At 38.5% G+C, this 16,723-nt stretch overlaps 1 protein-coding gene across 1 annotated transcript in view; it reads right to left on the bottom strand.

Moving 5' to 3' along the window:
• Window positions 1–16,723, bottom strand: part of BAZ1A (bromodomain adjacent to zinc finger domain 1A) — a 64,996-nt gene that overhangs the window by 44,451 nt on the left and 3,822 nt on the right. The window contains exon 3 of the mRNA XM_074542689.1: window positions 12,070–12,348. Coding sequence (XP_074398790.1) covers window positions 12,070–12,348 — 279 coding nt within the window. The remainder of the gene's footprint in view (window positions 1–12,069; window positions 12,349–16,723) is intronic.

The raw sequence follows: 16,723 nt of genomic DNA, 5'->3' as shown, positions 1-16,723 counted from the left end.
TTGACAAAACAAGCCTATTCCTTTGCCATCCTGAATGCTAGTTATAAAAGGGAGAATTAACTACATATCAAAAAGTATGATTAATCAACACTGGAATGCTGGGTAACTGTACGATAGCTGGTTCTTAACCACTAAGTTTCACCCCTTTCTAGAATTCCATGGTTTCTATTATTTAGTTTAACATCCAAAAGCCTTGTCTGATTCATGAAAATTAACTGCTGTAGCCAATGGATGTTGTCACATTCTACCACTAAAAGCTCAAAGCATGGAGGAAAAGAACACATAATAATTTTCAGGGCACCAAGCTGTCCCACTTCAAATATGTAAAATGAAGAATACATCAAGTTCTGGGCTTGAACTAGTGATGACACACTTAGGCTAAAAACAAATAAACCTCACAAAATTCATGACAAAATCTAAATGTTCTTCTTTCTGAACTGAACATTGGCAAAAAGGAAGCAATGTCAAAATATTTCTTGAACACATCTTTCTGCAAGCAGACAGTACTGCTGAAAACTTACACACATGGAAAAGACTGGGGATAGAGAAAAGGGAAAGACAAGATGCTGGTAGCCTGAGAAAACCCCAAAGAATTAAAATAATGTAATGACATTAAAATATCCTAGGTAGTATTCTTGTGACGTTATCAAGGATCAGTAATGCAGTAAGACTCTGTAGCTGCTCCCTCCAATAGGAAGGAAGATCCAGGATGCTCCAGCACGTTATTTAAAAAATATGAAAATAATTTAATTTTAAAAAACCATCAAGACTATTTACATCCTTATATACTCCTAGAGACAACAATAAGACCAATGCTTACAGTGTCCATGGGGACACGAGAGCTGCTTGCATGCAGAGGCAGCCTGAACCCACTTGCTGGCCACAGGCACACTGCCATTCCAATGCAGCCGATATGTTTCCAAAGCTGGCTGGCCTGGAAGACACGTCTTCCCAGACAGTGGAGACCAAGCTTATTAACTGTAAAAAATCTAAATGGATTCTGTATGAAGAACCGAGAGTGTCCAAGTAGAGTGGAGGTAGAACCTGGTGACTGCTCACAAAGTCAATGCAAGTCCAACAAGGCTTATTAAGGCCTGGTCCACACCAGACTCTGAGCCCTCTAAGTAAAGTCTATTATTAGTAACTTGGTTTTCCAATATTTGGAACATCACAGTTACCTCTTCATACTAAATAATATGGAATCAACTGCATGACAGAATGTGTATTATTAGGCTGGGTTTTTTAAAATCCAATAAAGATCGTCTCCTAAAAAAGTTCTCAGTAGAATTAGTTTTGTTTGAGATTATGAAATACATTTCCAATGAGTCCAACTCAGATAAAGACACACCTTAGCTCCTCAGGGAACCCAGCGGAGGCCGCCACACGCTGGTGCAGTTCCGGCGCTCCCCACCAGGGGGGGCGCACACGGCGCGGCCCCCGCTGACAAAGCGGCCTCGGCGCACGCCCGGCCCGGGCCGTGCTCCCGCACAAAAACACTTCATGTTCCACTCACCGAGGCGCTTTCCAACTCTGGCTTTACCTGCTCATCCATCGAGCGCCCCGCCATTTACAGGGCATCGCATCTCTTTTTCTAAGAATGGAAATTACATATTCTATACGCTTGATTCAATAAGCAGCCAAATGCCCAATAACAGCTGCATTCCACTCCCGCCCCTTTCCCCTTTATTTTTCAGCAGGAAGAATGACTAACAGACTAAGCTATCTCAGAAAGGAAGTGATACTCCATCTTCTATGCCGTTCAAATCATTACCAGAAACCTTTGGGGAAGGAATCAAGTGAAACACATTACCTGGTGCAATAAAAGCACAATCCTGTGCAATTTAATGCTTACTGATGGACAGGAGATTAAAGACAGTGATGCAACCATTCCTTCTGGCATTAAAGAAATAATCTATAAATGATTTTTTTAGTTTGTAGTAAAGTCATGGCTAATAGCATCAATTCCCTGGACTAAGTGGCAAAAACACAGTTTCTAGTGCAAGTGGTCTGCTCTTCTCAATAACCTAACAATTCCCTGAGTTCACTCACTACAACTCTTATTTTATAAAAAAGGCACATAAAACAACATAGCTGAAAGCTGAAGCAAGACATTTAAATGAAGCATACTACTTGAATTACTTCCTAAAAGAGATACTTCAAGATCTTTACCCAGCTTATGTCAAACCATGCTCACTACTCCCGCAAAATAACATTTGGGGGCAACTCAATCTAAAAAGACAGCAGCATCAACATAAATATGTACCCCAACTATCCCCATCAGTCAGGAAGCACTTTCTTCAAATTACAATAAAGATTACAGTCACACTGAGTGAATCTCAAAGGCTTTCAAAATAAATTGAGAATAGAACCATTAGGAACTTGCACACAACAGTACCAGCAACTCTAGCTCAGACACTACTTAAAACAATTTTGCTTACCTATTTCTGCACTACAGGCTGTTATCCACAGTGGAGTCTTCTGGCTCATTGAAAGGATGGCCTCATGCTTACAGATCTAATTTTTGTTAGGCTCAGAAACTAAGATCTTTCATGTCTGTTATGGTAAGGGCTCCAATAAACGCTTAGCCTTATGGTTTTATCTTTACTCTTTAAAAAAACCCAAAACAACAAAGAACAACAACACAGGAGTCCAAAGGTTTTCAACACAAAGCCAGAGTTCAGTATCACAAACACAATTTATTTTTAAAATGTATCATCTCTCTCAAATGAAGAAGTCTGAGAACTCCCATTGATTTCCACGAATGTTGTGTAGGGCTGGTTAGCTGCACAAGCAAAAGAACAGAACAAACTCCAGTAACCCAAGGGCTAGGGACTACAGACTGGGGCACAGGACAGTTCCTCAGGAAACCCAAACTCAGTCTCCTTCTGCAGAAACTATTCTGGGCTGTGCTTAGAAGAGCCTACATCTAACAGAAAACTAAAGTCTGACCGAACCTTGTCCCTCCCGGACTCTAAGGAAGTTGCAGTAGATTGAAGGTCTACAAAAGCAAACTGCACTTGCAGCCGAGGCTGCTGCTCCACAAGATGCAGAGATGACTTAACAGCTCCTGTCAAATGGGGAGATCTTCCTTTGCCACTCCTCTTTCCAGCCACATACATGGTGCTTGCTTTTTGCTGCTCTGGCAATCACTTTCTTTTATTAATTGTCATGAAACTGGATTCAACTACCTAATAAAAAACTAAACAAAAGAATATACATTAAAAAAAAAAAACCACCAAAAATCCCTAAACCAATGTGAAATGCTGGGTAAACTTGTGTCATTATTACCTACTTCAAGCAGCTCACTGAAGGATGGATGAGAACTAGGGCATATGCAAGTTACAAACACTGACCACAGATAAATGCAGAGGAGGATGGAGAGCTGTCCATCTACTCAAGAGGTGGGAGAAGAGGGGCTGCCATTGAAGACCAAGGCAAGTAAGTTTTTTATTACCTCAGCCTTCTACTCATCCATTGTCACCACTTTCCAGCACTGTTTATCAGGGGGTTACACCCTCTTGACCTTCCTTTTCTGGTTAATGCACGCGTTAAAGCTCTTTCTGTTATTCTTTGCATCCCCTGCAAGGTTCAATTCCAGCTTTGCCTTGCTCTTCCCAGGTCACCTGTCAGTCCTGTCTTCATCTGTCTGTGTATTTGCTTCTTGCTCTTTAGTTTCAACATCAGGTCCCTACTCAGCCAGGCCACTGTGCTATTTTCCAGCAGATGTCAGGGTGGTTGAAGACCCCAAGAAGGACAAGAGCCCATGAGTGCAAAGGTTCCTGTAGTCAGCAAAACGGTTCCTGACAAAGCAATAAGGCTTTGTCAATACAGACACCTTGATCGGGATGTCTGTAGCAGTTACCAACCTTTGTTACCAACCTCGCTTCCTTTTGTTGCCTCAGTGTCTGATTTTTACCCACAGGCTTTCAACCTGTTCACGGCTGTTCTTCAGAGACAACTCTTTACACTCATTCCAACTCTTGATGTAAGGGGCAACCCCTTCTCCTCTCTTCCTCCCATCTCTTCTGAACAGCCTGTAGCCATCAATGGTCACAGTCCAGTCATGGGATTTGTCCCACCATATTTCAAGTTGGACTCATTGGTAACAAGGTCACAGCTTTCTAGCAGCAAAATGCTTTCCAACTACTGTTTGTTGCTGATGCTGTGTGCTTTGATGCAAAGGCACCCTCAGCTGGGCTGTCATCTGTGTCACCTTCTTAGAGGAGCACACCCCTGAATTCCTCAGAGATAATTCTCTAGTGGTTTCCCTTTTGGTTTATAATACCTTAGGAGACCCTGGCTCATCTCCCTAACACTGTGTTCCAACATGGCTCACACATTTCAGAGTCAGTATAATATAGATGCACTTCAGCTAGGCTACTGATTTCACCCCCAACGCTGGCAAGCCTGGTCTTATCCCTTTCCTCCTTCAAACCTAATTTTAAGCCTTTTCAATCATCCCTGCCAACTCAGGGACTTTTAGACAGGCAAACCCCATTTGTCTACAGCAAGTAGATGCCATAGAAACTGTCCCCTGATTACAAACGCCAAAACACCACTGATGGCCTTTAAGCCACGTGTTGATCAGGTGAGTCCTCCTGTTCCTTTCACCATTTTCCTCCCTGCTACCAAAGGATTTGAGGAAAACACCACCTGTGCTCTTGTTCTTTCCATCTGTTGCCCTAGTGCCCTGAAGTTCTTTTTGACTGCCATGAGACTTCTCTCATCAACCTTGTCACTGCCAACCTGCACAACTAGAAGTCAGTAATAATCAGAGGGCTCAATTAGTTCTGGGAGTCTCCTGATGACATCCCTTACCCAAGTCCCAAGGATGCAGCACACTTGCCTGTGGAATGGATCCAGCTGGCATATGGGGCCTTCAGTTTCCCTGCAAAGGAAATCACCTACAATCACCTTTCTTTCTTTCTTAACACCCAAAGTTTTGATCCATCTGGCTGGCTGACTTGTTCTGGGCAAGCTCCAAGAGAGAACTTCATCCCCGCTATTTTCTGTCTGACCCTGATATTGCAGGCCTTCATACATTTTCTGCAAGGCCACTTGGAAAGGAAAGGGAGGCTGGGGGGAGTTGTCTTGTCTCCCTGGGCAGGGATCTGTTTCCATTGACCCCCACCTTTTAGGTCCCCCCTTCTCCCTGATGGTGAGAGGGTCAGGGTTTCTCTGACTCTTGCCAAGCTTCCATCCACTGCATTTCTCTCAGGGACTGGAGGATGTGACTCTACCAGTCTGTTTTCTCTCACACTCCCTGATACTCCTCAGCCTTTTCCCTTCCTCTTTAGAATGAAACAAAACAGAACAAATTCTTTCCTTCATCTCAGCAACTCCAAGACACATACACATACAAACTATTAGGAGTTGCAACAGGCCAGGTATCTTCATCTACGGCTGCTGGAGAAGTAGAACACAGTTTAAACAAGAGAAGAGAATCTGCACTCTACTATGTAACAGACCCAAACCATTACAGGAGACCAACTGAAAAACCCTGCCACTATTGGCACTTTTGCTTCCCAGTAACATTCCTCCCAAATGCCAAGCAGGCCTTTACATCCAACCAAGGCTGGCGTTAGAGAGGCTCTGAGAGGAGAGACCACTTCTCACAGCTCCTCAATTGAGCATTCTGCACACCAGCTTCTGATCTGGCTGGCACTAATTATTCTGACAGAAATAATACTCTGGTATTCAGCTATGTTCCCATTTCAAGTCAAAAAAACAAGATACCCTGAAGGCTCAGATGAGTTGTAAATGTGTCTCTTTATGCTTTATGATAAGCAGACAAAAACTAACCCTTGGATGGCACATGGCTGTTTCAAATGAGACAGTGGGGGAATACTGCAACACTTTGAAGTCAGCTTTTAAAATAAAACCCACAGTGAATCAGTAGCAAATTCACTTTTTAAGACACACAAATGAAAGTAATGTTTTTCAAATGCAAAAATTAAAAAAGCACACTTTTTCTAATAATATATAAAGTCAGTTGAATACAGAAACCCCCATAAGAGTAATACAAGAAGCTGTAGTAGCAAGTGCTAAAAAGCACCAAAAAAAAAGCTATAGCACCATTCTGTTTTGTCAGCTTTAAGGAAGTTTTTAAGAAGCAAATGTCAAGTAAGTGCAGTCACTCATATCCTTGTCCTAACAGTTTTCATATGCTTGAGAGTAATTAAGGAGGTAAAAGACAAGATCTGAAGGAATAAGTGACATCTTTTACTAAGCTAACTGATACTGTTTAATGCACACACAAACAAAAGCACACAACAAGGAGACAGGTTTTATGCACATAATGGCTTCCTAAAGTACAGAAAGAGCTTCTGCTTTCGGGTTTTAGCATCTTTATTCAAGTTATAATTAAGATTGTATGTTTCAAAGAAACTAGTAGGAAACACGGTTTTGCTTAGGAAAAGAGCAAGTACAGACTAGCTGTATCAGCTATGTCCTGCAGAATTAGGACAGTACTACACTGGTATATGTATCATTTTGACTGCCCAGCATTTGTTTCATAGCATTAAAAACAAGTAAGCAACAAAACAAACCAAAACCTTTACCTTTGAATTTATAGTTATAAAATAGAGAGTGTGAGAATGAGAGCTAACAGAGACTGGCAGTGCCAATTGTTGTAACAGCTGTTTTAACAACCCTTAAGAAAGGAGCTGCAGGTTCTTTCCCATATATCATCATCTTATAGCTTCCACTACTCAAATACAAATATATTTATTAGTCAAAAAATTTACATCCCAAAGGATTTAAGGGTAGTGGAAAGTAAATTTGTTAAATGTGATTTTTCCAGGCCAGAAGTTGACTGATCCTTAAACACCTATGCTGAGAAAATGCATACTGTATTTCCTTTATGAATAGGTAAGCTGCTCTCCAGTACTATCAGAGATGCTGTTTCACAGACACCATGCTAGTTTTGATACTTTCTGGAATTTCAAATTCACCTTTCAAAATAAAGTAGTAAACTTACTTTGTATACAGGAACTTATGTTTAAGCATTACCACTAAAAAGCCACACAATTAGTAATTATAATTTAAATAATTTAAATTCTCTGTAACTCATTAGTCTGAACATGCAAGACACTTTGTCACTCACTACCTAGTGGTCTTACTATATAATAACTCATTCTAGCACTCAGAAGACAGCTACAGATAGACAGACAGATAGATATAAGCAACCTGCCAGTTTGAATAGAAAAGTTGGAAAATTAGCTATAACTATCTCTTGCAAGGATTATCTTCCACCATCCTGACTCCTTATCAGCTACAGTCTTGACCAGCAACATGCTTCCTGTGCCCCAGTTAAAACTTACAGACATGAAAACAGTATGCAAATCTTTTAATTGGCCTAATGCAATGGTTAATCCACTCCTAAATGAACACTCCTAAAGCACTGGGACACCAGTGAAAACAACTGAGGAGTTAAAAGAAGTTTGATCTCTTATTATCTGTTTCCTGCAGCTTGACATTTGTCAACATCAGATCATTCAAAGCAGAGAAAGGATCTTAACCTATTCAAATGTATGATCAGATGCAGCAATCTTCCTAACAGAACATCATCTACTACTTACTTCTGCAAGTAGGCTCATTTTTAAAAGCATTTTGGTGTTGCTTGGTCACAGACATTAGGCAAGTATTCTTTTGCAGTGGTGTCATCTAGTGGTCAAATTCAATGAAAAAAAGATATTCCTTTCTGTATTATTTTCTTCCTTCTTACACACTGACCTTTAAGCCATCTATTTCAGTCTGTAAGTGGCTGACTTTTTACTTAAGTGCCAAACTAACTGATGGACAAGAATTGGTTGTGCTCCAGCCTCCCCATGGGGAAAGGAAGACATCACCACATAAGCTATTTTCAAGAGTGGAGGTAGAGTTGTCAGATCTCCTCACTGCTCAAGTCACATCAAAAGCTTATAGTTTAATTAACTAATTATCAAACTGCTCACTTATATATCCTCATAAAGCAGGACATTACTTCTTGTGATAGCACCCAGACTCAGAATACCGGTGATAAATGACAATATATTGTTTACATGGGCTGTAAATGTAGTTTTTCCTCCAACAAATTAAAGCAGTTTTAAAAATCCAAAAAGCATGATGCTGACTTCAGGCAGAAAAGAACAGGTCTTACTGCTGAGCAACTTAAGCTGTTTAAGGGTTTTTTTTTTTTTAGTATGTCTGAGGCATTAGCTGAGGTTACTATTTTCAGGTAGGCCTTCCATATCACATAGTTTCAGCTTTCAGTTAACTGTCTTCAGATGTCAAAATGCTGAAAATCAATTTCACAAGTTTCAAGTACTGAGACAGCAACAAATGGACAGGTTCCTGCAAGAGACACTATTCCTTGTGGAAAACCAAAAGACCAACAGGTACGTGATGGGTCTTGAACTTCCAGTTTTAAATGTCAAAAATAGGAAGCAATTCCAGTAATGTGATCAACATATTTCCTCTCCTTCAATAAAGTGTGAGCTAAAACATTTGCTGCTTATTTTACATCTTAATTTACTATGGCTAACATGAAATATTGCTCTAAACCTCCCCCCAATAAAATCTCAAATAATTTTCATGCCTTTTTCAATAAACTACTTTCCATAAACTGCAATGTGACATTCTAATGAACAATATTTTGCAATATCAACTAGTTTCAATTCTTTAGCAACTTAAACTTAATTTTAGATTAAGTTTTCTCTTTTTATTCTATAATGTTTCTGACCAATATTTCAAATAGTAATTTTGTATTTTGTGAAGGCAGTATTATGAAAATGTTGTTACTCAGTTCCTAACTTTCTTTAACTGGAAATCTGAGCACCTTGTGTTTGAAAGCATAGCACAGCTGCTACTTTGGAGAAAAGTCAGCCACAGTTTGGCCAGAAAAGTCAGACACAAACCAAGAAAGATGGTCATTTTTAATCAATGCATCACTTGAAAGGGTTAAAGAGCAAGCAGAATTATCTCCTTGTTGCTTCTAACAGATTACCAAAATGCACCCATAATTTTTAGAGACCACCTGAACATGGCAGGATTGGGGGGGGGGGGGGGGGGGGCTTTATCTGCAATTTGTTTCTGGTTGACAACAGCTGTTGGAGACACCAGACATACCAAAACAAGAAGAGGACAGTATATCCCAAACTCTCCTGAGTTCCTCTTACCAGACCTCAGTAACAAGGCAGAATTAGCCAAATTCAAAACTGAGCACCATAGCAAAAGGCTAGAAACCAGAAAAGACGTAAGACGAGAAAAAGTAATGGAGCATTAGACACTGCAAAACCAGAACACACAGGTTTCATACAATCAAAAAACCCATCATCTTTCTAGACTCTGAACAAAGAACTTGTCCTCTCTTTGCAAATCAGCTGTCATCTCCTGCAGTGTTACAGACAACTTCATATGCTCAAGGATAAAAAAACATTTATATTAAGCCAAAATGCTAAGCCTTCTAGTGACTGGGCTCCCTAATGCTTATTTTGTTCAAAATCTAGAAAGCTGCAGTCTATCTTATGAGTATATTACACATGCAAAGTCAGGAGTTATAAAATATCAATATTTAAATTGTTTGAACAAGCCTTAATTACATATGCATTATGGCTTGGAATTAAATGATGCACAGAGCTCAGAAAACCAAAAAATCCTGCTGATATTACGTGTGCAAAAAACTTTAAAAGCAGCGGAAGAATTTACAACACCACAAAAAAACTGGGTTTTCATGATCTGCCAAATTCTGTTGCTCTCATAGGATACTATTACAATATAGATGGACTGTGGTAACTTTTTCTAGAAAAGATCCCAAAACGGTAGCTGCAAATGACAAATGCATGCAAACAGCTCTGCAGAAAGCCGTCTTATATACAAGTAACGTGAGTTGGTACACTTAATCCCCAATGCAGTACTTCAACATGCAGGGCAAAGTCAACTGTTAATTGGCACACAAATAACTACACCTCACCTCCTCCCACTTTGTATTCTTTAATTATGTACCTCTGAGCATCAAAGTCCCTCTGCATTACCATGCTATTTGCAGTGTTTCCTGGATTTAGTATTAAAGGTCGGAACTAGTTCCCTACTATACCTTTGTCTGCAATATCAGTGGCATACAATCAGCTAAGGAAAGTTTTTTATTCTTCATTTTACACCAATTTATACTTATGTAGTTTAAAACATGCAATCTCTAGCAGGCTAATTTGTGATGGAAATAAATTTTATTTGAAACTTTAAATCTTTTGAAAGGTATCCATCTCAGAGGCTCAAGAAATTTAACTTATATCCTATACATGCACTGATCAGTGAAAGTAGAACATACACATCTAACAATTTTGTGTTTATCTCAATACAAGTTCAGGTAACCAAGAAGTTTGAATTAAAAGCTGGTAAAAAAACCCGCAGCACTCTCTTAAGGTGATATCACAGCTATACCTTTGGAAACATCTTTGGAAAGCTACAATGCACACATGCAAATATTTTAGAAAAGTAACAGAAAGAGTTATTCTTGAGGGGAAAAAACTTTTAGAAGAACAACAATTTTTTTTGCTATTGTTTTGGAAACTGTTTTCTACATTTGAAGATATTAAGGCATTTCATTGAGCAAAAGAAAAAGAACAGCTGAACAACAGTGACAGTTCATAATATTTGGGTTCCTAAATAAACAAATGAAACAAACAAACACCTTATTCTCTAAGCAAAATACTGCAATACCAGTGGTATCCTGAGTCTAGTCATTTGACAAGTATAAAGATGAGAAAGAGAGATACAGGTTTTCGATACAGAAGGCAGTAACCCTACTGAAGCTGTTCACATCCTGGCTTTGCAGACTGGCACTTTACTGGTTGAAAAGAATAGAGCAGTGAAGAGAAGGAAAGCTTTGCTATTAAGCACTGACCTTATGTACATAACCATACCAATTCCCTTACAACTTATCTCCTGCAGTGCATTGAGATTTTTCTTCCTGGTGCGGTACAAAATTTGCCATAAATAATATCTGGATCAGCCACTACAAAAACTGACACAGAATAACTCCAATGTTCTCCAATGACCACTTTGAAGCAGCCTGCTCCTATCACCCAACAAACACCAGTCTATGCACCAAGTATCAGGCTACCCAGAGGAGTGCCTTCTGCTCTGAAGTGTAAGCTGTCACCTACCTCCTGAAAAAAAGCAAAATACAATGACCCTACAAACAACAAAAACCCCAGCAGCAACAGCTGAACCCACAAAGGCTTTAGCACCCATTCTGCAGGTACATCCAAGCTAAGCATGTTTTTTCACATCTTAAGCCTCAATCAGGTAAAACTGTAAACTCATTTAGACAAAATATGAACCTTTTCTAGACCTCCCCTAGAAACTGCTTTAAACAAAGACTCAAGCTTATTTCTGCTATAGAGCATATGTACCAATGATATGAGAAAGAATGAATCTGAAGCTTAAAATTCTTCCAAGGTTTTAATCGGTCTAAGACAGCAATAAAAACATTTGCAGTAAATACACCAGTATAACAGTAAGAATAACATTAACTATGAGTGGGAAGAAACTCCTATCAACCAAAATTCCAGATAATCAACTATTATAAATATTATACAATTAATTCCCAACTTCACTGAAAATGCAATCACAATTTTTGCACTACCTAAGAAGTAAACATCCAACATTTATCAGTTATTTTAAGCTTTCACTAGTTTGGCCATTAATTCTGAATGATTCATCAAAATTGTTGCGTGTTTTTTAAATTTGTATCTTCCCCTAATTTCTCACTAAATCTTATTCTACAAATAAACCACCTTTCACAAAAACCCACATTCCTTTGCAAATCCACCACACAGACCAAAAAATACACAGTGTCAAGACTTGAGAACACTGTTATATCTCCACAGCAACTTCAAAGTTAAGGGAAGGTATCAAGCAAGCAACATAATCCTGCCCTTAATTAAAGTAGGGAAGCGCAGTAATAGTATCGCCAGCTGAAGCATCACACCTCACTTGGATGTATTTGTTTGATGGAGTTTATTACCCTGGGATTTGGGTTCAAAAATGCACACACAAACAAAAATTAGTATTTTTAAATATACTTACCTTGCACCATTATTTCTAAGTACTTCCACTATTTCATCAACAAAATACCGATCCTTGACATAAGCAAAGATTTCATCACAGATCTCATGCAGGCGGGTGCGATGCGTAAGGGTGGCCAAGTAGAGAACTGGAATGATGAGTGCTTCTGGAAAACTTTGAAGATTATGTCTGGCTTTCTTCTCTGATTCCAGAGCTTCCTGATATGTGAGTCCTGGTTTACCTGTGACAGCACAGCTCCACACAAGGCTGTTGCACAGAATGGTGCGTTCAAAAAAATCACTGGAAAGGAAGAAAGGTCGGAGGGGGAAGAAAAAAAGAAAACAGTTGAGTTCTGACTAACATTTTAAACTTGCTCACAGTTAATATAGCAGCAAATTGCAAATATCTTTTACAGCACAAAATGCAAAAGCAGCTCTACTCCGCTACAGTTTGTAGATATCAAGGAGTATTTGACATTTTTCAGGCATGGTAAATTGCTATTGTACAACCAAAGTCTCCTCTCATTACAGACTACAGTAAGAGAATCAAGACTTAGACGTGCTGCAAACAAATATTCATGTATAAGAAGCCTTTTGCATAATAATCAGCACACTGGGTTTAATAGGTGTCATATCATACTCGCATCTCCCCCATTTCCACAAATATTTGTAAGACGAGCGCCTAAAACTGTTCAAACACGAAATAACTTTAAGATCACAGAAACATGTTGCAACTTGAATAAGTTCCAGATTTTGAGTGCCTTAACTCACAAACTAAAAGATGGGAGAGGCAAAAAATTAATGTCAAGTAGTTCACTAAATAGTTTTTATTCCTTCACTGTTTGCATAGCTCTTACAAAAAAGCACTGAAATATTTTTTTCTACAGATTCTTTTCCTCCCTAGTTCCTTTAGTAAATATTGATTCTCCTCCTTCTACACATTCCCAATTAAGGCTAAAATTGCATTGTTGTTACTGCTTGCTTACTAGCTATTATATTGGAATCAAGAATGAAGAGCTTTCTTTAGTCAAAATCTGTCCATTTTTGACAGGTGTCAGAAGAACAGCAGCTTATTAAAACATTTTCTAAATGAAGTAGATGATGCATCAATTCACAAAGCCATGTTAAAACATATCATATACTATGGATCAGTGATCAGACAGCAAAGCAACCTTTCAGTATGCTCCAATTCAGACAATGCTTTTACGTGCCTTTACAAATATTAATGGACTAGTATTGATAAGTACTGAATACACGTGACAAACCAAGCTCAGAAAGCTTTATCAGCCCAACATAGCTATTTCAAAGCACACAGTACTCTCAGTCCATTGCATGCTACATCAGATGCCTATACTGAAGTTTCATTTCATTCCCTTCACAAAAAACCCAAAACTAAATCACACTGTTCCCATTTTTAAAAGGATAGATATGTTCAAATAATTTGTAGTAATGAGGTTAAGAGAAATGGACAGTTCACAGTCAGTTTTTTCTTGCAGTCTTCCTGCAAATCCAAGGTGGCAAATGTTCATCGGTGACACTGATGCAGATGACAGTGTTCACTGCAGATGGACAGATGAACCATAACATTTTGTAAATGAAAATGGAAATTTCAGATTGAGGACAATGAAGGGTCTTGGCTCAGATAATCCTTTCTGTATGAGCACAGGATTCCTCTGAGCAAGATATGCTTTAGGAAGAACCATCAGCTGCAAGAAGGACAGAAGAGGAAGGGATAGATGAATTATCTGAATAATATTTAATAGCTACAGAATTTCAGATTTTTATATCATCTGCTATCCTGCTATCTACTTAATATATTTGACAGTATATGGATAATGTGGGGCTGCTTACTCTAAAGACAAAAAGGACAAGAACAAAGGAGAGAGAATTAGATAAACTATTCTTCAAGATATGAAGAACAGATGGCTGTCAGTCATTCTTTGTGCATCTTTATTGTGTATTATATTTATTTAAACATATTAAAGAACAGGTTTGACAAAAATCTGTTCCGTGAGTTTAGATTGGGTTTTTCTGTGAGGTGATAGAATAGATGAAATGTGATCTCTTCAGGTCTTGTCTTGCCCTACATTTCAATATTTCTGTATTAGAATAAAGTAATTTTTATGGATGGATATTCAATGGATAAAGTAGCACTTACTTCAATCTTCATTCAGCTGTATTTCTAAATATATTTTTGTGTCTCACTTACCCAAGAGGCTCTTGATAACTATCTTTAGCCAGGAAATAGAAAAACACTCTAAAGAGTTACTAAAAATGTACCAGAATGTAATTTTTTAAAAACTATGAAAGTAAAGCTAAAAAAAAATAGGCAAGGGGCATCAGAGAGCAAGGGAGAGACAGAGACAGTGTCCCTTTAAGAGCTGCTGTTATTCTTTGTGAGGGGACACCGGGCAGTCATGCTATTTAAAGCAGCAGCACTGCACTTAAAGGAGAAAAAAAAATTAAAAAACAATGAAAAAATTAATTTAAAAATCCCAGTCAACAAACCTCTTTCTAAAAATTCCTCATCCATGATTATTACAAGTACAAAATGCTAAGAATACTTTAACTGAAACATATTTGAAGTAAATATGTTCCATTTACACATGAGCATATTTTGTGTATCTAGTTTCATTCTCCATCATTTCCTCTTTTGTTTTGTGTGGATTTTTCCGCTGTGAATTTACAGGGAAGAAAAAAAATAGTGTGAAAAACAGCTACATTCCATTTTGCAAGCATTATTTAGCTATCTTTACCTACAGTGCATCAAAACCATCTGTGGCTTAGTCTGTTAGGAGAGTTTCACTGCAATGTTTTAAAGATCTCACTTTAACTTGGTTTGAAAGAAAACAAAATCCCACAGTATACCACTAAATATACTCCTTCTGTCCCTGTCTCTCTCCAGGGGACATCACTTATCACAAAACACTTGACAAAGACACAACATCTACCAAACCAAGGAAGCAGCAGCAGCAGTGATACCCTTTCCCTTTACTTCAAGGGTGATAATGCCCTTGATCATATTCCACACCCAACTTAACCTCACAACAGCAAGAGCATCTGCTGCGACATCACATCTCAAGCATTACCTGTGTCTTTATCTAGGGTATTATGGTTTCTGGGGCTCCCTTGCTGGTTCAAGATCTCTGTGGCTCTTGGCAACATGGAGGGAGAAGTTCATACAAAACACATGCACAAAGATCACTTGCATGGATGCATCTGCATTCGAGAAGTCCAATGCAACTGCAGCACCCTGGTGGTGTCCACATCAGCTCAACTACTCGAGCAGCATGGACTAAAAACTAATTTGTCTTTGTAGTTGTAATTAACACCAACTTCTCAGCTGGATGCCTCTTTTCATTTAATTAGTTAGTTCTCTATGCAAGGTAAGGCAAACTGTAAAATTATCAGCAAATCACTGAGTAGTAGTTTAATGCCACTACTCAGTAGGTATTTGATAGGAGGCAGGTCATTAACAGAAGCAAGAAATAAATTACTGGCAACCTCTGTGCTGACTGTATTTGCAATGGATATAAAAATCAGCCTAGTAATTACAGCTTTTTCTTGAACTAACCAAATATTCCTCTTGATTTTAAGACTGACAATATTTTTAGTGTGCTTCGAGAGCATTTATTGCTAATATTTACTTCCATTCATTTTCTTAGCATATGTTAGAACAAGTAATTTAGTGTACCACAGGAGGGTAACCAGAGAATACTAACTCTGCCATTCTGGATCAGAGTTTTCTTATACTCTTGGTCTCCAGAAGCAGTCAAGAACTTGCATTACAAATAATGCACAAAACAAACAAAAAAACATTATAAATACATTTATTCCTTAATATTTGTAGGCTAATTATGCATTAAGGAATACATTTTAAGTGATGAATTTCTCTCCAAGAAACGAGGAAAATTCACCTAATTTAACTAAGGGCTTTTAAAAAGCCTTTTGAAAGATCTCCATTTGACTGTAACCAAGAGCTCTACAGGTCAGCCTCTAAAGAAGTTTCACTAAGTTTTGAAGGTGAGGAGAAACTGCTCTTCCCCGCTCTCACGTTCTAGAATGAGAAACGTTCCTACCACTGTGTCTATACTACTCATCATTGTCTTTTTCAAACTATCTTCATATACAAGACTTCCCACACTTTAGTAGTAGCTTTCTCTGCACATCTGTATCAGCTATTAACTGTCACAGACAAGGTGTCAAAGACTGGTGGCAACATCCCACTGGTTCACTATGTTTTTCATGCATTCCATACATCTCATGCACATCCGTACTTGATTTTCCTACTCTGACCCCACAGACTCCCCTTGCTGGTCTGTCCCTCTAACCAGGAATGTAACCAAGCATGGAAAACATCAGCTTTCCCAGTTTCTGTTACTGAGGATAAATATAACTGGACATGGCTCTCCCTTCTGCAAGGATTACAAAATTATGTGATTGTATTTCGAATTAAAGAGGAAGTACATTCTTTACAGGAAAGTCACTTTACAAAATACTGGTCTTGCCAAATTTTTCTCATATTAGTATAACCATTTCTTATATAGAAAAGAGTAATACTAATGTGTGATTTCTAATCAACTCTACTAAAGCTGACACATGCATGAAAGCAGCTTTTCACCACTAAATTTGTGCTCTGCCAAAAACCCACCAAACAACCCAACAAAAAACAAACA

The sequence above is a fragment of the Zonotrichia albicollis genome, chromosome 6 (genome assembly GCF_047830755.1).
Source record: "Zonotrichia albicollis isolate bZonAlb1 chromosome 6, bZonAlb1.hap1, whole genome shotgun sequence".
In the NCBI taxonomy this organism is placed as follows: Eukaryota; Metazoa; Chordata; class Aves; order Passeriformes; family Passerellidae; genus Zonotrichia; species Zonotrichia albicollis.
Note: the sequence above shows the minus strand (reverse complement) of the source record. Positions and strands in the feature narration are given on the sequence as shown.